This window comes from Semicossyphus pulcher, unplaced genomic scaffold (genome assembly GCF_022749685.1).
Source record: "Semicossyphus pulcher isolate SPU_LCO1_2020_fin unplaced genomic scaffold, fSemPul1.0.p SCAF_20, whole genome shotgun sequence".
In the NCBI taxonomy this organism is placed as follows: Eukaryota; Metazoa; Chordata; class Actinopteri; order Labriformes; family Labridae; genus Semicossyphus; species Semicossyphus pulcher.
This window is the reverse complement of record NW_027211694.1, coordinates 3,979,412-4,004,736: the sequence shown is the minus strand read 5'-3', so window position 1 is coordinate 4,004,736 and position 25,325 is coordinate 3,979,412. Positions and strand designations below refer to the sequence as shown.

The window sequence follows — 25,325 nt, the reverse complement described above, 5'->3', positions numbered from 1 at the left end:
CACTTGGCGTCCTTTCCTTTCATCAAAAACAGAATAAAATACACCAACTTTGATGTTTCAGGAACTTTATTGTCAAATCTAACGTTAATGTTTGTCTTTGGTCACAGAACCATTGAAAAAGGCATTTTGGTCCTCGTAATGTTTCATATCTTTGGGCTTTTTTAGTCCGTATAAAACTTTAATATTTGTATCAAACAGACATTTAAATACACAGATCGTATTACCTTAAACAGCTTGTTTGTATATTCTCTACACATTCTTGGTTTGAGGTCACTTTGGCTTTTAGTGGTTCATTTAATACTTTAATGGTCTTTGGCAGCTTGAAAACTCGTCTCGATTGTTAAAACACTTTTTGGCACAGCTGTCTCGGGCAGATACTCGGGTGTTAAGTTGTTGGCTGACACAATCAAATGAAACATTTGGCACTGACAGTGTCGAACATATTACAGTGTTTGGTCCTAATAGCTGTCTGGGATCCTCTTGGTTTTTGGCACCATTAAAGTCCCAGCTGGTACACTTGAGAACAGTCAAGAGTCTGAGGAGCTGAGGAGAGTGTACGGGTGATCCTCACAGACAGGTGCTGTACAGCGTGACTTTGTAGCTGATCTCCTCCAGGATCTTGCGGACGGTTTGCTCCAGCTCCGCCAGCTCTGCAACTCGGGACTCAATGATTTGCTGGTTGGTCTCGTAGGAGCTTTCTAACTCTGAAAACACACGAGACCAGAAAGTATGATTCTGTTCTAATGTGACTTGACTTGAGATTAGTTGATTGGTTAAAACTCTGCTTGAGATGAAATAATTGCATGACATTAATCAGCAGTGATTTTTTATAATTGATTGATTAAATTATGAATATTTTCTCTGCAGTTTGCACTCTCAATCTTTGGCTCAGGAAACAAAAACAGAATATAAAAGAAAAATAAAAGTCTGCACTGAAAAATACAAAAAAACGAAAAATGTAATAAGGAAGAAACATGTAACTTTTAGGCTATTTGTTGTATATTTAGTTAATAAATGCTGGAAAAAGTCAAAACGTGCTCTAAGAAATAAACCAAAAATGTGACGTGTGTTACCTCCGAGTCTCTGCAGTTTGCTGCTGCTCTGAGCGAGCAGCTCTTTGGCCTCCTGCTGCAGCTCGTCCGCTTTCCTCCTCGCCTGCAGCACCGACTCCCCTTTATCCCCCACCAGGTCCTCCACCTCCTCGAATCTATCTTTCACCTCCACGTCAAACTCCTTCACACACAAACAAGGGTTAATATCAGCTATCTCAGGTTAGGATGAGTGAACAGTGTGTGTGTGTGTGAGAGTGTGTAGGTAAGACCTTCTGGGCCTCCTCTGCGTTCAGTCGGGCCTGGTCGGTGACCCAGTCGGCCGTCTCAGCGAGCCGGTTCACCTCCAGGTTGTTCTGTCTCATCAGGCCGACCTCCCTCTCCAGCTGCACCAGACGACCCGTCGTGTTACTGAGCTTCAGCTCCGAAACGGCCGTCTCAGACTCCACCTGACACACACACACACACATTAGATTATAGGATAGAAACTTTAATCAGCCTGAGAGATGAGGGATTTAAAAAAAGAGATAAAAATGATAGGATATTGACGAATATGTGAACTGTGGCCAGATGTTACATAAAAACACAACTGAGGTTTCTTTTAATGCCTCTAAAACTAAACTAAACTACCCGATAAGGACGTGAGTTCACGAGCCGGGTCTCTCCAGAGTTAGAAAAATGTTCTCGAAGTTTTAAACGAGAGAAAAATACTGGAGTTATACGGTGTAGCATTTTGAGATTGAACTACTCCCATGCAACTATCAGGAGTCAGTTCATCGAGTAAGCACTAGGAGGCGCTATTTCTCCAGTCAGGAGAAGAAGAGGGAACAAAATGATGCTATTAAAAGAGCCGATTCTCGAACAGCACTGAGGAAATCATGATGAAATGATGTGTTTATGTTTGTTGAATCATGTATTAATATGAGGAAGGTTACAGTCGCTCACTCACAGAGACCAGCAGGTCCAGCGTGCCCTTAGTGTTGTTTTGGGCCAGTTGGATGGCGTCCATGGCGATGGTCTGAGCACGCTCAGTCTCCTCCAGGGCTGCTTTCACTACATCTGCGGTCTCCTTCATGTTATTCGCCTTCTCACTGAGGGACAGAAAGTAGACATGTTACAGTTTGAAGTCCAGCTGTTAATTTATGAATAAACAACTTTTTTTACAGTGATAAAACTTTATTAACAAATCAGAGACAAGCTGACAAATACAGTAGAAGGTGCTGATTTGTATACAAAATATTTGTTAACATATTCACAATAATATTTTACATGAATATCACTCAAACCAACTCATCAACTCGTGTGGATACCTCACAGCCTTGGCCTGTTTCAGCAGCTCCTCCGCAGCCTGGATGTCCTCTGCGCTCTGACTGAGGATGTCCTCCACGCTGGTCAGAGTGCCGACCTTCTCCCTGATCTCCTTCGTCAGCTCCTTCAGCTTCTCTGACGACGTCGGCATCTCCAGAGCCAGCACCTCGTTGGCCACCGCCTCGATCACCGAAACATCTGCCTTTTCATCTGGATCATCAGAGTGAAGACACAGTTAATCAGTTAAAAGTATCTCATGCATTCATGATTTTGAGTCTGTGTTTGTGGTGCACTCACTGGTCAGCAGGTCTCGTATCTCCTTGATGAGGTTGCGGAGCTGCTCGTTGCTCTGCTCCACTCTCTCTTTGCTCTGGTTGGATTTGATCAGCACCTGCTGAGCGTCCACTTTGGCCTTGTTTGCTCTGGTATTGGCTTCCCACACCTTGCAACAAACACCAAATTAGCTATTTGCTGACGTTCATTATGGGTCATTCTTCAATTCCTTGTTCACTCACCATCCTGGAGAGCTTGTCCACCTCCTGCATCGCGGTGAGGATCTCCTTGTCCAGGTCTTTGGCTGATTTGAGAGCAGTCTGGGAGGTCGTGGCAAGACCTTTGCAGCCCTCTCCGCCACACTGAGGCGCTCCGTCCTCGCCGACACAACCCAAACCACCACAGGGGGAGCCAGAGCAGGCGTCACCTTCAGCTGCACCACCGCAGGTCTTCAGAGAGAGAATAAACACAAAGGGCAAGTGAATATTTAATCTACAGAGGTTAGATTTTCCTCATCTGGAAACATTTTGTTAATGAGGTTGTGACCGTTTCTCACCTTCTCGCTCAGTGGCGTCAGGTCAAATGTATCCAGCTCCTCGGACAGTTTGTCCAGCTTCTGGGAGTTTCTTTGCAGCTTGCGGTTAAACTCCTTCTGACCGCCGCTCAGTTTGTCCTCTGTTGCTTTCCGTACTTTTGCAGACTGCTCCACTGTGTTTCCAGGGATGCTGGTGGAGGCGTTGGCGCTGATCTCCGCCATCGTAGACTGCATGTGTGCAGCTGAAATGGTGTCCATGGCACCTGAGAGCACACAAGTATGCAGATCAGAGGATTCTTATCGGTCTGTTATAAAACTGTCAGACATGAGCTACAGAGGAGTTAGGAAATTTGGTTGTTTATGAATGATAGTCACGTTTTTGAGCATGTCATTGCTTTTAAATCATAAGTGCTTTTTAAGACGGGTTCAGCAAGACTCAGCTGTTTTTAAGGGTTAAAAACAACAAGAATGTTTTTTTAAATGAATGAAAACTGCTGTTTAGAGGTTTTATACAGCGAGAGAAATTTGTGTTAATGATGTGCATCAACAAATCTGAGAAGCTAAAGACAAATTTCCACTTTTCTGGACGTTACAGATTAGCGTAAAAATCACAGAGCTTCACTAAAGCGTTATGTCAGGAGCCCCGTGATGACTATGCTGCTTAGTTACTGTACTTAAAACATAACTATGTATTCCCCTGCTAAGGCTACACAATCATATTTATAGCTCTAGGGATGGAAACGAGCAACCATCAAATAAAACAAGTATAACAGGATCGATGTGAAGCCATACGCCGATGATATGCTTGTTTACCTTTAAGTTAAAGGTTTAAAACACACACTGTTTCTTTTCTGAGCTCTGGTTTCTCACCCCGGATGTTGGCGTTCTTAGCGTTATACACTTCCTGTCTCAGGTCCTTCACTGTCTGCTCCAGCTGGTTGGCCTCTTCAGTCAGAGCGTCCAAGTTTGCGTCGGTGGCGTTGGCGTCAGAGTGGAGAAGGTTCAAGCCCTCCTCTGTTGTGTTCAGCTTGATGGTGACGTAGGACATCACACCACTGAAAAATCAACAAAACATTCATCAATTCAAACATAAAGCAGCCCGTATGATCTGTTTGTAGTTCTGTTTTTGTTTCTGTCTTACGTTACGTGATTCATCAGCTCCTGAATCTGCTCCAGCTTCACTCCTGCAGGGTTGCTCTCTAAGATGTCTCTGACAGCCTTGATGTTTCTCTCCAGGCTGCTGATCAGTTCTTTATACGGCACCGTCACTCCGGTGCTCTTGAGCTCTGTTACTTGGGCCTCCAGACGTTGAGTTTGATTGGTCAGCTCTCTGACGACGGTGTCCCAGACAGCGAAGCAGGGGTCGCAGGGTTCACAGTTGGGGAACTCACCCTGGTAGCCACGGGCACACTCGTCACACCTGAGGCCGGAGACACCCTCCACACAGGTGCACTGACCGGTCGCACGATGGCACTGCTCGCTGGAGATTCCCTGACGGTTGCAGTCACAAGCTGGAAACACACAGAGAGGAATGTCAGGGAGAAGTTATTACAGGAATTTCCAGGAAGCCAGATAGATGCGGGAATAGAAATTTTCGCGGTATGGAAGAATTATAATAAACTATATAGGTTTAAGTAGCTCCTCCAGCACAAGATAGTTTTAATGTGACCTAAAAAAAATGTTAAAGTTTTGTTAATTTAAAGAATTTTTCATGTTAAATTTATTCAATTTATTCCTTTGGACGACGTTAACATCCCAAAGTTTCTCTGCTGTGAAGTGATCACAAGAGTGTTTTCTCTGTCAGTAATAGAATCTCATTGGAAAATAGGCAAACTTATTAAAGTTGTAATCTCGAAGATCTCAGTTTTGATCTCTTTTGCTGCACCAATGGCGATAAACGGTAATTGCGGGAGCACGGTTCACTCCGGTTGTAACTCTTGATTTTCCTGGCTGACGGTCGCTTTCCTTTTCAGACTGTTTGCTTCATCTGAGCGTCGAGTTTGTTTCTTCTTCTTTGGATTTTCACTTCTTGTTGAAGTTGTATCTGTAGTCATCCATCTTTTCTTTGTTTGTTCAGCCATAGTAGATTACTGTTTACTCGCAACACTTGCAGAGAGCGGAAAAGCAGCCGCTTAGCTCCGCCTACCCTCTCTGGCAGACCAACCACTGCTGGCTGATGGAAAACGCGTCGCTAACTTGGTGTCGCTTGTGATTTTTTCTGTGAAAGTCACACCAGACAGACATTTATTTAAATGAAAATCTTCAAGATTATTACTTTTAAGTATTTCTTAATATTCTCGGCCTAAAAATGGTCAAATCTTATGATACTGCATTTAAAACATATTGCAGGGGCACCAGTTTAGCTCAGCAGTTAACCCATGTGTAGAGGCACAGTCCTTGATGCAGCAGTCCTGGGTTTGACTCCGACCCTCGGCCCTTTGCTGCACATGTTTAAGTGGTGGTTTTTAACACACAATCTCATCCTGCTTTCTTTAACAGTCATATGTATCACTCACTTTAAATGTAAACAAAGGCAGCGTGCAGTTAATCTCTTTGTGTGATGAAGCGGTTTCAGGCATTAAAAATGACGTTATCGAAATAATCAATAATAATAGTCGCTGATGGTCTGCTTTGCTTTTGTAGCTCATAGAGAGGAATCAGAATTAATTTCAGCCTGTTTCATAACCAGTGAAAAGGAGCTTTAACTCCCCCTGAGGATATGACACATCTGAAGACAGACTTTATCCAACCTCCAGCGTCTTCAGTAAATAAACACTGACATGAACGAGACCTTAAAGGTCAAACTGACCCCCTGAGTGTCGAGGCGCTCCACACGGCGTCCTCCCTCCCAGAGAAGAGGAGGTTTAGTCTAAAGCAGAAAGAAGGAATTCACTGCTGCAGAGTTTCACGTCATCAGTGTTGCTGCATATATATTTATGGGGCAGAAGGTGAAGGTTGGGTTTGAAGTTTGTGTTGTGGTAAATATTTCACCTTCAGGTCAGAACATACATGGTGATTATGGGCCATTTAAGGCGACTGCAGCCACACACTAAAACAGTCGCTCTGTTTAGTCTCCTTAAATCACTGCATGCACATAAAGATGCCTTAAAGACAAACATTTAACCTCTGACATCTAAATCTGGACATAAAAACAACCTCTCAGCTGTGGCGGCCTCTTCTTCATCAACACATAACTTCACATCACTCCCACACATCCGTCAGTGAGGTGCCCACAGATGGTCAGATTTCCCATGAATTTGCACATTGGCGGATCATCTGTGCAGATAGAGAGCAAAGTCCAGCTGGTTTAAGAGCCTGAGGGCCCCTTCAGGGAATACAGCGGGAATAATTCAAGATTCCTCTGCCCTCTGGGCGTCGGTGCATGATGAAAACGGGATGCCTGGGAGTTTTGGAGAACATCTGGTTCTCATGAGTCGGGAACCAGAGGTCATTCCCAGATCCTCTCCCTCTCTCCTCGCCCTGTTTCTCCTTCCTACTTTCTCTCTCTCTCTCTCTGAGGTTTGAGCCGGCTCCCGTGAGGCGAACGTTAGTGCAGATGGACTCTACAGCAGTTTGTTCAGAGGACAATAAAAGTGTTTTGGGATCAGAAATGGCTTCAGAGCACCAGCTGACATGTAAGCTAACAGGACCAGCTCATTCCAAAGCCCTTTCACTGCAACCACAGGTATGCTTCCCTGTTCATTACGAGCTAAAACACAAATATGATGGAAAAACAGTTTCAAGCTCAAGTTCGCCTACATGGTGACTCATGGGAATCAGATCCCACAGGAAGAAAGAAGGACGGCCGAGTTTAACAGGAAAATAAACACAGATATACAGTACAGGAAGTGTTGTGACAGTGATGTTCTCCATTGTTTTGGCTCTAAATTCCAGCGCATGGGTTTGAAATGAAACACTGACTGTAAGATTTAAGGCTGTTAAAGTGTGTTTACATCCATATTAGGGTTAAAAATGTAGGAGGGATTTTTTTACGGCGTATGTAGCGTGCTTTTAAGTGACCTCACTCTCACCGTTTGACATACTGAGGAACAGAATGAACAACACAGCTCCTGAAAAAGCAGGAAGTGACCGCGGCTGCAGTCCAGGCCTGACAGAGTGTTATTACTGAAAATAAAGCACATCACCATAACTGACTCTTTTGTACAAGCCTATTAGGGTAATTGTTAAAAGAAAAAAAGAGAAGAAAAACGGAGCCGGAGGAGAAGAGTCATATATGGAGAAAAAGCCGTAAATTAATCAGAATAAAATAAATCTGCGAGAAACAAAAACTAGGAAAATAATGTATCAAGGAGTGTTTAAGGTTGTTTAAAGTGTGTTTTTGCAGCAGAGGGTCGCTCAGTCTTTCTCCTCCATGAAGTCAGCTTCTTTTGTGCAGAGAAAACAGGCTAAATATGTGATGAGCTCCGTGCCATGCACGCCTGTGTGAGCAGCAGAGCCAACAGGGCAGAGAGGAGAAACAGGTGAATCGAGAGGGAGGGGGCCGTGAACACACGGCTCTAAAAGGCTCCTATAAACACTATTTTCATAGGTTTTCTTTCTGGCATATTTTCGACCTTAATCTGTGAATTTTTTTGTTTTTTCTCCTCCAGCTCTGTTTTTTTCCTCTTTTTATATAATGGTCCTAATCTGCCGTCATATTTGGGGACTTAGGGGCAGCAAAAACAGGCTGTAAACACAGTTGACCATTTAAAAACAGGAGGTTTTGGAGCAACATTTATACTGATTATTGTTTGTTTCTGCTTGTTGAAAACCAATATTCAACCTGCATTCATTAGAAATTTTACAATCCACATGAAGTAAGATTTGCTGCATGAGTTGCGAGTTGAAAGAGTTGACGTCATATTATGCAGAAACAAATGGGACAAAAGTAAATGTGTCAACAGGCGTGAACTAGATTTGCTCTCATGAATATATTACAACACTTTACAGCAGGGGTGGCCGACCCTGCTCCTGGAGAGCTACCTTCCTGCATGTTTTAGGTTTCTCCGTACTCTAACACACCTGATTTGAATGTTCCGCTCGTTCCCCTGAGACGCTTCAGTTGGTTGATAACGAGCAGATAATTCAAATCAGGTGTGTTGGAGTCAGAGAAACCTAACACATGCAGGAAGGTAGCCCTCCAGGAGCAGTGTTGGCCACCCCTGCTTTACAGCATCCATGTTGTTTCCAACATAAAGCCAAAACTAAAGATCTTAATCTTCTCTAGCTCCTGAGGAAAATATCTCTCGTTAGCAACTCCACTAGCTAAATCACTAACTTTGTCTGTCTGCTATTAAAGCAGGTTTCATTACTGTCTGTCTGCCTTTTGGACTGTGCCTTAAATAGGTTAAAGTTTCTACACTTCAATCCGATACGAACATTATCAACATGACTCACTGCCTGCCATTGTGTCTTTTTTTGTTGAGCGATAAAATGTGATACTTGCTTTATGTTTAAACATCCTCTCTGCTCTGTTGGGGAATGTTTTGTTTGTTTCTTACATTAATGTATGTTGATGATGATTTACCGTGACATTTGACCTCTGGATCCCCCCAGAAGAGCTCTCTGCACTCCCGACACGTCTTGCCACCAAACCCAGGTTTGCACAAGCACTGTCCTGTGAACTACAGGGAAAAACATGATGTCAACATGAGACCTTCAGACAGTCGACGTAGGGGCGAAAAGATAAAACCTGAGATGGTTGTTGTTGTGTCAAACAGGTAAACTTTGGGCCTATTGAAGTATGTCTTTTCTTTCCCATGCTGACACAATAGATCTTTGTAGTTTAATTCACTCCTCTCTGAGAAATGTGTATTCAGTTATTCCACAGTGTATTCTGAGACTTCCTTCCTCTGATGGAGAGCAGCCAGTAAACACAGAAACCCCAATGTTTGTGTCTGAGTGTGTGCGCATTATTCCTCTCCTTACGTGACTGCCTCTGTGTATACACACGCTGATTCTGTGCGCCTGAGAAAAACAGAGCTGCAGAAAAACCTGGAGAGGAGAAGTTCCCAAACAGCTGGAGTCTATATATCAAAAGATTACACAAACACAAGCCTGTGTGACTAGATGGGTTGGTCACAGCGACTTACCGCCTCCCTGCTGCTTTGCTCTCAGAGAGAATTGTTGGAAAATGTCCGGGAATTGTGTAAGAAAAACTCTGGAAACAACAGCTCACTGAGGGACAAGATTTTGTGGAGCAGCGGTGGGATTCAGTTCATAATAGAGGAGAGCGAATTGAAGCAGCTGCTTCAATAATGAAGCAGGAAATTACACAGACAGACTCGGTGAGTGGTTTTGGCTCCAGGTTCTCATCACAGAGTCTGACTCACCACATCGCAGGAGGATCCAGAGGAGTGGACCGGGTCGCAGTCGCAGCGCTGGCAGCCCGTCCCGCTGGCGATGTTCCACGTATCGGGAGCGCAGCGGTCGCAGTTCTGACCGACCACGTTGGGCTGGCAGGGACACTGACCGCTGATCTGATTACACTGACACTCCTCGGGGGACGAACAGGCCTGAGGAGCCGTGCCCATCGAGTAACACATACACTCTGCACACAGGAGGACAGGTGTAAATCAGGGTTCAATAAGTGCATACATACATATTGAGTCACATTCAAATCTGCACTCACTCCTGCAGCTCTGAGTGCCAGCGTTGCCGTAGTAACCCAGTTTGCAGTGCTGACACGCGTAGCCCTCGGTGTGATACAGGCACTTGAGACAGGCGCCGGTGCGAGCGTCACATGACGAGGGGTCGTGCATGTCGATGTTGTTGTTACACTGGCAGGGCAGGCAGCGCCCGCCGGGCACCAAGGGGTTCCCGAAGTACCCGGGAGCACACTCATCACACCTGGCACCTGTGTGAGGACAGGAAACAGGAAGTAAAGGAATGTTTTCGGGTTCAACAGAATAATTAGAGGGAACCTGAAGTGTGTTTTGGTTTGTGACAGGGAGGTGAAGATATGATGACACAACGCTGCTTATGTAAAAACAAATCTGTTAGCACTAATTTGTGTGTTTGATGTGTGTATGTGTGTGTGTGTGTGTGTGTGTGTGTGTGTGTATACCTTTGTAGCCGGGGCTGCACACACACACCAGCTGGTTGGTGTGAGACAGGAGGTAACAGCTGTCAGAAAACTGCCGCCCGCTGCGAGGTCCATCGGGGCACATGCAGGGACGGCAGTGACCGCCTGATCCCAACTCTGGGTCTCCATGGTAACCGTCCAGACACCTGGAAGTACAGGTAAAAGTGAAGAAGAGAACATCTCAGATCCCTTCACTCTGATACCTTTTGATTTAGCTTTCTGGACCCAGGTGTGGAGAAGTTATCGGATTGGATGAAATCTTGAAAACTGGCTGTTGTCAATCTCTATAAAATAAACATCCTAAAATAATATGGATTACAACCATAGTAACTGTGAATAGAAACGCAAGTTATTAAGTTTTAACTTTTGTTTTTTACTTTTTTTGTGTGAAATTCTAGTCTCTTGTGCTGCCTTGAGCGGGAAGTTAATCAAAAGTTGATTAAGGTGATTTCCCAATGATAGGAGTGTCTGCCAAGAATGTCAGGGTGTGCTCACATGACCCTGCATTTTCCTAATCCTAAGTGGCCCTTTGCAAAGCCTGAAATACATTTTATATTCTTCCTCTAACTTAAAGCACAAACTCTCAGCTCTACATCTGCTACAAGACATCCAGCACGCATCCAGAAATAAAGCCCAATCCAAACTAGGTTTGAAGTTGTGTCTTTATCCACTGATCAGGGCCGTACCTCTCACAGTGATGTCCGGTGGTGAAGTCCCTGCAGCCCTGACACTCTCCGGTCTGAGGGTGGCAGTACTCGCTGTGTCCGTTACACTGGCACGATCTGCACTGAGGGAAGCCCCAGAAGCCCTGCAGGCAGTGGGAACACTGGCGCCCCGTGGCCCCCTGGACGCACTGACACTGGCCTGTCGCCTCGTGGCAGAAGGCGCTGACCGAGCCTCCGAGGTCACACTCACAAGCTGAGGGTGTAATTGTAATTAGTACGCTTCTTGTTATTGGAACACAGAATAATTAAACAACACAATCACTCTTAACACTCACGTCTGCAGCCGGAGGGGCTGAACAGGAACGTAGCGGGGGCGCAGTGGTCACAGTTCCTGCCCACAATGTTCGGTTTACACTGACACTGACCTCCACTGGGTTCACACACAGCGCTGAGAGAGCCCTGAGGGTCACACTGGCATGCTGGGAGGTGAAAAAGGTGGAGAAAAGAGATTAATGTGAGATATATTTTTGTACAGTAATAACAAATTAACAGGCTACAGAACGAGTTGGCTTATTGAGGGATTTTTTTGGGTCTAAAATCACATATAAAGTGATATTTTATAAATAAAAGAAAGGTCTACAGGGCAGGTAATATTTCCTTAACAGTGAATTATTCCCTCCTCTCTTGCTCTATTTTGACTTGACAGTGTGTTAGGTTTGGACTTATAAAAGCACATAAACACACATGTAAATACGTACCCATGGCTCCTTTGTGCAGCAGGGCAGAGACGCTGAAGATGTAGTCGTTGCAGATGTCAGTCAAGGGGCTTTTGATGACGCTCTGGCTGGTCTCCAGACACCGGTAACGCTGGAACGTATCCCACGCTCCCTCATTGTCGCTCCCATGGAACATGTTCATCTCTCTGACCCGGGGAATCAGCACCAGCTATAAGAAGAGGAGGAGGAGGAGTAATGGAAAACACAATAAAAACACAGGTTTAAAGGGATAGAGTAGCAGTGTAGAGGGAGATATTTCAGATGGGATTCAGAAACAAAGTTGTGATGCATTCAAATTGTCGCCTAGCTTTTTTTCCCCTGTTGGCTGTAGCTTCATACATGTTGTTCAATAATAGTTTAACTTGATTTAAAGCATTCAGCCAAGCCATTAAGATCTTTACATTGAACACGTCCTTTGAAAGAATGAAAGAAAAGTTAAAATTCAACGTACAGAGTCGATGAGTGTGTACGGGCTCTGGATCTGGCTGACTGACGAGTAGAGCGGCAGACTGAGACGGATCGTGTAGTTCAGCCCTTTCTCAAAACACACCGACCTCACCAGCAGCACATGTCTGAAACACAACAGAAGGTCAGCCACAGTGTGTAATGAATGTGTTTCTTAGGAGACAAGCTGAAGTAAACTAATGTTTTACCTGGATCCAGGTGGCAGAGAGATGGACTGCTCGTCTCCACTCTGGATGGAGTTGCCGCAGTGACTGGAGTAGTTTGGAGGGTTGAAGACGGGACGCTGCACTTGGACGTTCACCTTCTCCCACTGCTCTGGCAGCTGCCGAAAAACATAAACACTCAGATATGTTTTATCTATCCTTAAAACTTACTGAAAGTGCAAATATCGACACTACCTAGCTTAAATTAGTAGCATGTATACTCTTCTGTTAGCTAGCTTTTGTTCTAGTAGCTGGTTCTCAGCTAGCTAACAAGCTGTCTTTCTAAAAAGCTAAAACATGTCCTTTAGGTGTTCTGTCCATATTCTAAGATACTACTGTACTGAAAAATAAAAAACAACCCTGCATTTTCTTAAACAAGATAACAACAATTATTCGGCATTACACCATTAGCATCTAGATAGCATTAGCTTGACCTCTTATTCGGCTGTAGTTGTTGAATGCTAAGAAAAATAGCGATCTTGCTATGTTTGTAGCTTTGTAACACATACACCTTTAACTTACAATATTATGTACAATATAGTTGCTGCTTTTAAAAGAGAAAACTATAAAAAACATCTATGAAAAAGAAAGTTTTTAACTACTTTTGTTAGCTAGCTTCTGTTCAATTAGTGGTACTCAGCTAGCTAACAAGCTGTATTTCTGAAAATGTTCTTTTGTTGTTCTTGCCACATTCTTAGTCTCTCCTGTACTGGAAAATAAAATAAAAAAAACCCTCCAAATTCAAAACAACAACAACAACAACAAAAAATTACTATTAAGTATTGAGTATTTGAGCCATTAGCATCTAGCTAGCATTAGCTTGACCTCTTATATTATTATTTTTATAGAAAATTGTAGGTTTTTTTCAATAGCTTCCATGTCATGTGACCCAGTGTCCTCAAATCATTACATTCGATTTAATTGCTGCTAAATTTATATTAATATTATTTGTGAAGTTTCATGTTTTTTGTTTTTTTTTACCTCTTATTCAGCTGGTGAGAACTGTAGCTGTTGGATGCTAAGAAAAATAGCGTTCTCGCTATGTTTGTAGCACTTTAATACACATTTAACTTTGTCAATTCTAAGTTCTTTTTGAGGCCTAAAAACTCTTGACTCTTAAAAAATAAAATTGACTAAATATATGAATAACACTGAGGTCTGTTTGTGTGGGTCTGTTACCTGCGGCTCATAGCGAACAAGGATGTCATAGTCCATGGACTCTGGGATGTTGTTGATGTTGAACTCGAGGTAGGCTCCTTCTGGCACGTTAACAAAGCCCATACCGGTCCAGGTAGGACTGCGATCCAGAGGATAAGGCCTCGGTACCACCGTCACACCCTGACAGAGAGCGGAAGAGACCGTCATTTACATACATGGGTGAAAGCATCACTAATGGGAATGGTAATAAAGTAAATCCACTCACAGGACCGTGCTCGGCGTCCTCTGCCTCGTAGGTGTAGTGATCCAGAGCGATGAAGTAGAAGCCGGACTCAACCTGATCGCAGCGTCGACCGAACATGTGCTCCCTGCAGACGCACTGTCCTGAGTGAGGGTCACAGCTGTGGAGGGACAGATGAAGATATGTTTTTTTCCAGTTCTATGATGTAAAATGAAAATGTTTAGCTTGTGGACATTTCAGGACCTCGTCTTGGTCTTTGGGAAACACTGCTCAATATTTTTTACCATTTTCTGAGCCTTGTAAAGCAAATATATTAATAAAAAGTGTCCATTAATCATACTTATTGTTGACAGCCCCGCCCTGGTCGCAGTCACATGGTCTGCAGCCGTCCATGTCATTGGACAGACCCCAGTGCTGCGGCTACAAGTAAAGAATGGAGTCCATTAATAAACACTGCACATACACAATCCCTGTATATGATGAGGTGAATATTTTCTAATTGAGGTTAAAGTTATGTCTGTATTCTTACAGTACACTGATCGCAGTTTGGTCCGTCAACCAGGCGTTTGCAGAAGCAGTTTCCTGTGCCTGAGTCGCAGGAGTTTCCTCCCGGCAGAGTTCCCAGCAGGTTACAGGTACAAGCTGCCAAAACACACAACGCAACAATGAGGCACAAGATTGAACTGCGTCGGTGTGACTGACTTTTCAACGCTTTGTATGTTTGTGTCTTATGAAGTTTGATTTGATCTTTCTCACTGACAATATAGTTTAAAAAACATGGGGAGTAATAGTGATTGTGACTTACGCAGGCAGCCGTGAGGCCCCTGTCCTAGCCCGTGGTGTCCCTGCCTGCAGTAGTCGCAACGCTCGCCCTCCACGTTGGCTTTGCACCGACACTGGCCCGAGATCAGCCCGGCGGCCACATCAGTCCGCGGGTCACACATACCGCCCTGCAGAGACCCGTCCGGGTCACAGTTACACGCTGTGGACACATAAAAAATTACATTTGGGAGATTGTGTTGACATAAAGATGCTTATCGTTCCCACATCTGATGTTTCACACATGTTGGGAGAATACACTTTATGTTAAACCTGATTTCAGGTCAAGAACAGTAGGGTCATGTACCTTTGCAACACAAAAGGCAGCAGCAGCAACAATATATTTCAGGGGTGTCTGATCAATAAATGTTTATCTTGCTCTGCAACAATGTGACTGATGAAGTGTCAGAGTCAGATTGAAAACAAACTCTTCGCAAAAGATTAATGAACAGAAGATAATAAAGAGCAAAGACCTGCAGAAGCGTGCGTGGAGTTTAAAAGTTGGGAAAACAAAGGAGGTGTTTAATTTTACAGCTCTATTTACACACGTACCCTCCACTTAACTACAATCATGATGTTACAACAGCTACTTTCTGCTTTTCACTTCAAAGACTTTAACACAGTTAGTGACTACAGCTCCAGATGTCTGAGGGAGAAACATGTCCTGGAGGAGGACACCGACGACCATAAAGAGGAGAGATGCAGCGGCAGACACTCAGAGGTCAGGGGTCATGTGGAGGTGACTTACGCTCACAGACGTTGGGGTCCCTCAGGTCCCTGTTTGGGTGCTGGTAGTAGAAGGGAGCGCACTGCTCGCACAGTCGGCCCACCGTGTTGTGTTGACAGTCGTCGCACACGCCTCCGCTCATGTTGCCGGTCGTCTTGTACACGGCCATGTCGAAGTGACACGACGTGGAGTGATGGTTACACTCGCACTCTGAGAAAGAAGGAGAAACAGTTAGATACACTTGTGGTTTTCCTTTTAAATGTATACTCAATTTTAAGGTGTAGTGTTTAGACTTTACTCTTGTAAATTATATATACATATATATATATATATATATATTTATCACGTATTTTGCGTATTCTTGTGATTTTGAATTTATCGTCTAACTATTTTCATTCTCGTTGGATATGGTTGTAACTATGTACAGTGTAATTATATATTACTCAGCTAACTATGTCTTTATTTAATAGTTTTGAGTTTTAAATATGCCAATCAAAGTATCCTTGATGTCCTGTTTTAATTGATTGACAGAAACCTTTGATATCTAATTTAATACGATGTATGAAAACTAGCAAATGATCGTAGTTAAGAAGCTGCAACAGTAATTTTTTGGTATTTTTACTTAGTAAATAAGTAAAACCATAAATTAATAATATTAATTAATAATAATAGGGCTTTGTTAAAGTGTTAAATTAATCAAGATTATTAAAATAATAGTTTTACATTTTTGGAAATACGTTTATCCGCTTTCTCGCTGAGATTTTGAGATTGATGCCACTTGTTTGTCAGTATGCTAATTGGCTAATGCTAGCTAAGCTTAACAGAGATTTTCCACAAATTGTTGTTTTCACTTCACTTTTCACTTCAGTTTTTGTAGGGATTTAATAAATGGGACATAATGTGTTGATTAAGAAGCTTTGGAGGTAGTGGTAAGTGGATTTTTAGTAACTGTTTACTGCTTTTTAGGCTGTATGCTAGGCTAAGCTAATCGCCTGCTAGCTTAAGCTTCATTTTGCACTTAGCTTAAAGACACAAGAGTGGTATAAATCTTCTCCTTACACAATATGTCAAAAGGCAGACTAGTTTGGGAACTAGTCCTGCTTGAATGTTTGTGTTCTTACTCTTGCAGGCGTGAGTGTTTCGTCCCTCTGCAGGTCTCCAAGGCAAATCATGGTAGAAGTCTTGACAGCGCTCACAGTTCAGTCCCTCAGTGTGGTGGTTACATACACAGCGGCCATGGACCTACACGCAAACAATATACATTTATGCCAATCCTGGATTCTGTTCCAAACTTTATGAAGATCTGATGAAGGAAAATCTCCAGTTTTTAGTAACAATAAGCAACATACAAACCTATTATTTCGGCTTTAAGTTATATGAAATCAACATCAAACACAGGAAACAAATCGATAGTGAATTTAAGTAATATTAACAAAAAGCTGAATAATGCATTCTCCATATTTCTCTCTTTCATCATGTGACTGTGTGTTTGTGATGTACCATGCCCTCAGCTCCGGTGGGGGCTCCATCGATCGGGGCACACTCGGAGGCGTGGCCGTAGCAGAAGCAGTTGCCTCGGACCACCATGTCGTACAGGGAGTAGTAGTACTTCTCCGTCACCTCGTCGCGCGAGTCGAGCAGGTTGTCGCCCAACGTGTGGAGCTTGATGAACTTCACTCGCAGATTAGTGATCTTCAGCATGTCTGCACACACAGACACATGAGATTATACTATTAAATATCACAATATTAATATAATATTCTTTTCTCTTCTGTAAAACTATTCCTTCTTTTTTGTCTAAGTTTGTCTTCGAGTGTCAGTCGTCAAAGACGCTGCTTCTGTTCCTCACACACCCACAGCATTCACCACATACTTATCATGAGGCCTCTGCATGTGTGTGTGAGTGTGTCCAGTCTGGATGTAGGTGAGTGTGCGAAGGCCGAGTCGCTTCCACATGTGAAATTCCATGCAGCGCTCATCCAGCCTGACCTCTGACCTGCTGCAGTTGCACTCCAGGTAGCTGTAACCTGGACTATATATGACTAAAAATGACCTAAAATTATCACCATATAGATTTTCTTTGTCTCCTTTGGTGCCAGACCAGGGAGGTCAGAGGTCAGGCTCTGGTAAAATTAAATTCATACAGGATGTTCTGTCTTTTGTGTACCCATGTGTGATTTGTTCTAGTAAAACCTTATCCTTAAGCTCCTTAATTTTCATACGATTTTCAAGTTTCCTTTATAATAATACATAACAATAATTCATTTTCAGGGTGCCAAAGAAAAGCTTCATTTACTCTGTATCCTCAGGCTGTACGGGTCCTCAATGTTGAAAGCAGGGTCCAGCACTCGAAAAATCACCTGAAATGGAAAAACCAGGTGAAATTTTGTATTGTAAGTAACTTTTATGTGCCTATAAGATATAAAATAAAACATATTTTAAGTTAGAATATAACATTTTAAGAAAAGGCAGACTCACCTCTCCCTCTGATGACGGTTCGATGTCTGAGTAACGGGAGTCGCAGATGATTTCGTCCACTTTGACCATCGGCCCGGAGGACACGCCGGGGAATGACATCTCGCAGTCGTACGCAAAGTAACGATAAACCTGCCACGTCTTCCCAAAGTCCATCGACCGCTCGATTACCATTGCACCCGGCCGAAACGTCTGTCAACAGAGATGGACATAAAAATCACTAAATCACTGGCAATAAAGGTCTCAATTAAAGGTTTTACTTTTGATGTTTCTTTGTTTTCCCTCTAGCTTCTTTAAAATAATCACTTTTTCCCCCTTTTTAATTTGTGACAGACAGGATAGCTAAACTTTATCATCTCTTACTCTGATATGTCAGTTTTATTCCCTCTCATTCATCCTGGAAACCAAACATAGTTCAGACTTTTTCATGTCTTTAAAATCCTCTGCATGTTACTTTGAATAATCATTTTACATGCAATTTTAAAAATCAGGAAACATCAAACTATTGTGTCAAATTCTAGCATTTTGTTCAAATTGGAGTTTCATGTTTCAGGAGGCACATGTTTCTGCAATTTCCTGATTCTTTTCATCTAGAACTATTTGGATACAACAATAATAAACATGGCTTTGATATAAGATCATAAAGAGGATGGAGGCTGATAGAGGCGTTGATCTTTCCTGCCATCACGTCCTAAAACAGGATACACCTGGAAAGTTCTATGTAGAGTTACAGACACGAATCCAGCTGGCCACTATCATGGCCGTCCATGTGTTCGAGATGATTTTTACTGCACAGCTCCAAACTCATCATCCTCTCCCCCTCCCTCTTTTCTTCCCATCGTTCTCCAGAGACCAGAACAATTTTCCACATTCCTCCACCACAGCTGTACGGGCGCTGTGTTTATCTCCGTGCCGTGGGTACGGGAGTGTGATAAATGTGTGTTTGTGTGAGAACAGCAGAGGGAGAACAGGCACCTTGAAGGTCATGATAAGGTGTGTGAAATGAAACTCGGCCTCCAGGTCCAGCTGGATGGTTACGTTCTCCACACCTGCAGGTAAAAGGACACATACAGGAAATTAACAATTAGAGCAACTAAGTTTTCTTAGGATTTCCGTTCATAAAAATTCCCCATTAAACCGTCAGCACACTTGAGATGGACTTTCTCACACACTTAAACTATCTTAGATATTTACATCTGCACTTGTGTATGCAGCTGTCATTCCCACATACGGATTAATCCAAGCTCCGCATTTTGATTGTTTTGTACCAGCTAGTCCCGAAATCTTCGGTTTGCGTAATATCCTACCCACTAACTTTCTTGCATCATCAAAACTTCAGAATATGTTAATTGGTTGATAGGAAACATGTATAACTCTGCCCAAGCAAAGGCACTTAATAATGTAAATAGGAAGTAACTGTAGCATGTATAGCTAGTAAATAACATTTTTCAGAGCCTCAACAATTTATTAAAATGTATTGCTAGCCTTGTAAATGTGGAATGACTCAGCTTTGTTAGCCATGCTAGCAGCTTCGCTCATAGAAAACTACAGTTCAGTCCAAAATGTCAAATAACAGCATTCATGTCAGCCATTAACATTGTTTTAAGAGTTAATCCGCTAAAACTAGCATGCTAACACAGTACACCAAGATGGAAATGGTAAAGATTATACTTATAAAGTAGCATGTTAGCATAATCATAGAGCGCATGTTAGAAAACCAAGGTGTAGCATTTAGTTCATCCTTATCCAGCTGCTAGCATGCCACTTAACCGGCATTGTTTGGTCATAAATGTTCTCATGTGTAAGGTTATATTATTTTTTATGAAACACAAGGTTAAGTCTTCCAAGTAAACAACAGTAATGTCAACTTTTCATTACCTCCAGTACTCTTAAGGCATTAGCAAGCTAACATAAGCTAAGTCCTGTAAGTTAGCGTCAATGGTTTAGCTTCAAACATTAGCAAGCTAACATGTCACTTAGTTAAGTTAGCTTGGTTGTGGCAACATTCTGTAGACTGTAAGTGCAACCTAAACAAAAGTATGTGGTTATTGAGGCATTACGTTTAGTAATTTAACGTTCTCCAGATATTTAAAAGCATCTGATGAAGTGTCCGAACATTTTTGTAGACCCGATACATCTTTAAACACAGCTCTTTAACAGGTCATACATTAGCTAACATGTAAGTTAGCTAGTTTGGTTAGCTACACTGAGGTAACACAGACTGTGGTTGCAAATTAATCGATGTTATTTGGTCATTAAGGTTACTTCCTTTTTTAATATTAAGGCTTATTAAAAGTCTTCTTATGTACAGCTTTCTGATTATTTGATCAATGCTAATTTTGATCTAAACAAGTTGTACAAGCAAGATAGGTTGTTCTGTCGGTAAGCTAATGGTGTAGGCTAGTGCCCGCGTGAAGATATTTTTTTACTATATCTACTAAAAAAACAATGTTTGTGTGATGAAACTCTTTCATTCAGTTATCTCCACTTATAAATGGGCTTAATTTTAACCTAACAACAGCTGCTGCAGCCGGCTCGGACGCCAAGAGGAGGACTACTGCGAGGGAATTAGGAAATCCCAAGCAAAGCCGTTGTATGTCCGCAGCTTCCTGCTGTATTGAAGCCATCTGCACTGCTGGCCGCCGCTCCCTCCATGACTCATACCTCTGACAGATTCCCACCACTGTCAGGGAACAGTATGTGCATGTGTAGCATGGATGTGGGAGCAAAGAGGGCAGGGGTTGTTACTCTACTCCGTGTAGGAATTATAATGGGATTTCTCTCAGGGCTCAAATTAAGGATGATGTGATGGTGATTGTTGTTCTGTTAAGACATGTAACTGAAGTGTGTGTTATTAATCAGGCAAATGAGCTTTAATGAGGGTTCATTTGAGCTTTTTAACAGGCAAAACATTTCCTTGTGGCTCTGGGAAATGAAAGAAAATTGTACAAACTAAGGTGGCACAAAACGGCAAATTAAATCCGAAGTTAAACTAGGATGAGTAAATTAGCATCTATTTAGCAACACACACCTACTTAATGAGGCAGTGACTCCTACATGGAAAGAATTTGTTCCTTTACAGCCCAACTGCAGAGTTTTATGTTTACACTTAAGCATCTGTCTTTACGGTGAATTAAACCTGTGAGAGTAAAAACAGTGTCTCATTCTCACCGTGGAGTCTCTGAACTGCTGCTTTCTCATTACACACTTCCCCCTGGTCCCACTTTAAAGGCCTGTGTGTGATCCAGTGATGACACACATCTGTTTCTGATCCTCACACCTGTTCCCGCTAAGCACACCTGTAAGCCCCGCCCCCCTCTGCCTGCTGTGATTGGCTGCAGTGGGAGGCTCTGTGATCTCCCGTCTAGTCATTACTGAGCTGTGTTCCCATGAGAAGAGGCTCAGGGAGAGCTCACACGCTATGCGGCTCTTCTAAATCGGGAGTGAACAGGAAGCTTCTCTCTTTCATTTTAAAAACAAACTTTCTTTGTGTGTTTTTTTTCTGGTTCTCACCGTTCTCTGACTGCCACCAGGTCTTCAGGCGGTTGTGGGCGAAGGTGGTGACCACGTTCTCGATGGTGTGGCTGACTTGGTTGCTGTCCTCGTCGTACATTTGGCTGGAGTCGCACATGAAACATTTCTTCTCCTCCTGATGAACAGAGAGCACAGAGAGTATTAAAGGGTCAGTTCACACAAAAAACTCTCTTGGTTGAACCTGGCTTATTGATCTGCAGATTGTTTTCTTTATCGTCTAATTGATTATTTTGTTTATTGAAGGTTGAAAAATAAGTGAATATGCCCGTCATAGTCCAAAGTTGGCGTCCTCAAAAACATTCAAAAAAACACACTTACGCGTGGGACTAAATTTAAACTATGGTCCGGTCATTTTAGGAATTTTAATGCAACAATGTTCCGAATTGAATATTTAAAGCCACAGTGTACATTTAAATCTAATACAACAGCTGTGTCTCGGTTCAGGGCCTGCATCCTTTGAAGGTCGACGAAGGATGTGTCATCCGTAGCCTGTGTAGACGCTAAGGCCGAACTGAAATAAGACGGCCTGGTCTACGGAAGATTTCCTGTTTGTGTCACCAGCTATTCCCGCCCTCCTGTCGCCTAGCAACAGGCAGCTAGCGGGCTACCTAGCCAACTATTGCACATAACTTTGTATCTTTAATATTTGTATCACTAGCTATTCGATTAGGTTGAACTTGACCTCAACCACACCTAACACTTTGCTAACTGGGATCCAGGCCTTAACCATCACCCAGTATCAGTATCAGCTTCACTAATGTGGCCGAATGGGAGCAGATCCCTGCAGCCAGGCTGTAAAATGTTATAATACGCCTGAAAATAAAAGAGTCGAGGCCGTTGCAGCAGCAGGTTAACGGTGATAGATTTGGATTGAGTAAGAGATTGTAATGATCCATGGGCAGTGAGTTCAAATTAAGTTTCTGTTGTGTCCGTTTCATTTTGTTTTCACTTCATTTATCAGCAGCAGGAGCTTTTACTGCGCGCCAGATGTTTGGCATGTACGCAAGCTAAACTCTTGTTCACACACAGACACACACGCTATTAAATCTCAGTATTGCAGCGTGTGAAGAAACAAGACCAGTTTCTCAATTTCCCCGAGCCCCTGCCAGCTACGTCTGTGTTGAAATGTGAGCAGAGTCTCACTAAGTGGCTCCACATTAGACTTCCTCCTCCCACCCGCCTCCCCCTCCTCCTCATCCTCGGCTCATACTTGAGGGCTGTGCTCATCCTCAGGAAGCTCAGATAGGCACCGCACTGTGTCTGTGATTTCATTTTCAAGGACAGCATTCACTTCGCAAAACTCGCCGAACGGTTTTAAGATAAAGAGAGAATCTGCCCGTCCTCGCCCCCGGAGCTCTTGCACACAGAGGGAGGGATTGTGAGGAACACACAGCGCTTTTATTGTGGAGAGGAATGTCTGAACTCCCACTCAAGACAGGGAGCAGATACTGTACATGTGCACGCTCACACAGTTTGAAGAGTTTAAATGTAGAGCTCAAACCATCAGTTGATTGATTATCAGTTAATCCTTTGAGTGTTTTTAAGCTGATATGCCAAAAGAATGTGATGCTTCCAGCTTCTTTTACTGGACATTTGACTGAATATCTTTTGAGTTTTGAGCTTTTATTGTGAAAAACAAACTATTTAAAGACATCATGTGAGGGTTTGGGTTTAGGGTTGGCCTTTTTATTTGTTTTATGATCTCCCTGAGAGCAATTTTGAGAATATAATTCACAATCATTAACCAATGATGAGAATAATCATTCATTTAAACCCTTAAATATAACGAGGGCCGCATCCACTGGTGCTTTCTTTTGCAAGAATTCATAAGCAATAAGTTAAAGTCATTAAAATGCCAAGTACAAGGCCTAAAACACGGATATGTTTTATTGAACTTGTGTAAAGAAAAGACCTGGTTTTGTTTATTATTCTTAATAAGGGAAAATACATTTCTCAATTAATTTCTTATTAGCTCGTTTTTCAATGGAAGTTTGGACACAAGAGAACTTGGCACAAGGCTGTTCATCATGCTGTGTTTTGATTCCAGTCTGGCTGATATTACTGACATAAATCAGATTGAATTGAAAACTTTATTGTCCAAGTAAGATCACATTTTAGATTCGAGGAATCTGACTCCAGTTCTTGGCGTCTCTCAGTACACACAGGACAAATGTACCAGACAACTATTAAGCATGCAAGCACCATTAACCAGCATGTTGGTCGTTTCTGTTCACATTACTTCTGTTTCCTGTCTGTTAGTCCTGGGAGACAGAGACCCCTCCTCTGTTGTTCTTACTGACATTTCTTCCCTGTCAAATCGTCGAGATTTGTCATGTTGTCTTGTTCGCTACCCTTTTCGAATCATGCAATGGCATGTGATGCATTTTATACAGAATGTGTGAAGGAATGCATGCAGCACTGTGATAAATGCACTTTTAGTTTTACATTTATCCTCCTCCCTCTTTCCCTCTTTTATCTTTAGATACAGCTCCTTTGTAACTTCTGTTTTTAAAACGCTAAAGAGATAAAAGCATAAAAACAAACACGTAGAAGAAACTTTCTCACCCTGTGTGATTTCAAACTTTAACTTAAAAGATTATCCCTCCAAGGTCAAGGCCACTATAGCGCTCATTCTCCTCATGAAGATAAATCAATAAAATAGGCATAAGGTGTGAGCTGTAAGAGAGTGTATTCTGTGCTTGTCTCTCCATCAGCTCTTTTCTTACCTCCAGATGTCCAACGATGCAGAAGCGCTCTGGATGGTCCAGTCCGCACGTGGAGGAGGCGGCGAGTTTGTGCGCGCGGCCGATCAGGAGGTCACCTGTGGCGGGGTAACAGCTGCCCTCCGTGCAGACATCTGCAAACTCTGGGAACTGAGCCCTGACAGGAGACCAGAGGGCTGCAAGGAGGAAGACTACCGTGAGTGACACCAAAACAGACGAAGAAGAAGTCTAAGATTTTTTCTTTATGTTTTCTTTTTTTAAAATCTATTTTATCTTTTTTTTAGCTGTCTTAAATTGATGTAAACAAGGCTACAAAGTCCAGAATTAGAGAAAGCTTGAGGTCAGTTCATTTAAATATCTCCGTGTGTAAAAGTTTAAGGTTGTATTTATCCTTCAAACTTCCCTGCAGCTGCCTTACTTTTTCTCGTCCTCTAAAATGAATAACAGTTTGCATATGGTTTTCATTACATGTGCTGTTGTTGTAGATGAGTTAGAGCGAACATTTAAGCAGCAACAGAAGTTATACTACCAGCTAAATAACAGACAGTATCGTTAGCTCAGCTGTTTTCACACAGAAAACCTTCAAAATAAAAGCACAAACTTACCAAAAATAGTTAAAAAGTGGATTAAGAGCGACATATCCGAGCGTGGATCATTGACAGCTCGTCTGGTCCTCGGTGTTGATGGATCCTGCAGCTCAGAGTCTGTGTGTATGAAGAGTACAGTGAGAGGCAGAGGGAGTTTACTAGTACGAGTGCGCATGTACGGAGGGCGGACAGTGCCAGTGTGAGTGTGCTGGCTGTATGGAGGGTGAAAAGTGCCAAAAGTGTGGAATTATTGAAATGCAGGGATTTATTCAATACACATTGAAAAAATATGATTTATACATAGTTTAAGAAATATTTGGTAAAAATGTAAATGTTCTTATATGTAATCTAAGTTCCACATTATTGAAATATATTTCATTTACAAAAGGCAACAATGTTAAGATTCAAATCAATTTTTTTTATTATGTTTATTATATATATTATGATGAACCTGAAAATAAGTGTGGAGCGCTTTGATAAGACAGTACTTCAGCCTTTACAGTGTTTACATAAAGGACGTAAAAACAAACATACTCCTACCACACTGAACCAGAGACTGAAGCAGTTTGAAAGCAGTACAGATACGTACACTGTCATGTTAAAGAAAGTGCTGTGCATTGGCAACAGGTAAAATAAATATATGAATAATTAAGGTCAGATAAATAGATACACAAGTAATAAAGTTATACAACCTAAGAAACTA

The 25,325-nt window shown here is 42.5% G+C and overlaps 1 protein-coding gene across 1 annotated transcript; it reads right to left on the bottom strand.

Annotated features, from left to right (window-relative positions):
* Positions 1-51: 51 nt before the first annotated feature.
* On the bottom strand, positions 52-24,715 carry lamb1b (laminin, beta 1b). The gene is made up of 33 exons (XM_069670905.1): positions 24,641-24,715; positions 24,039-24,211; positions 21,292-21,427; positions 18,754-18,827; positions 17,782-17,970; positions 17,600-17,663; positions 16,804-17,006; positions 16,425-16,545; positions 15,325-15,513; positions 14,563-14,739; positions 14,287-14,399; positions 14,098-14,177; positions 13,782-13,917; positions 13,538-13,696; positions 12,344-12,477; positions 12,142-12,262; positions 11,673-11,859; positions 11,250-11,393; positions 10,936-11,167; positions 10,232-10,395; positions 9,797-10,021; positions 9,498-9,715; positions 8,693-8,789; positions 4,307-4,676; positions 4,036-4,220; positions 3,187-3,428; positions 2,873-3,079; positions 2,655-2,799; positions 2,360-2,567; positions 1,999-2,140; positions 1,322-1,498; positions 1,074-1,233; positions 52-704 (listed from the first exon to the last, which is right to left on the bottom strand). Exons 1-33 carry the CDS (start codon positions 24,672-24,674, stop codon positions 568-570), a joined length of 5,343 nt encoding a protein of 1,780 aa, XP_069527006.1. The 5' UTR covers positions 24,675-24,715; the 3' UTR covers positions 52-567.
* Positions 24,716-25,325: the final 610 nt, after the last annotated feature.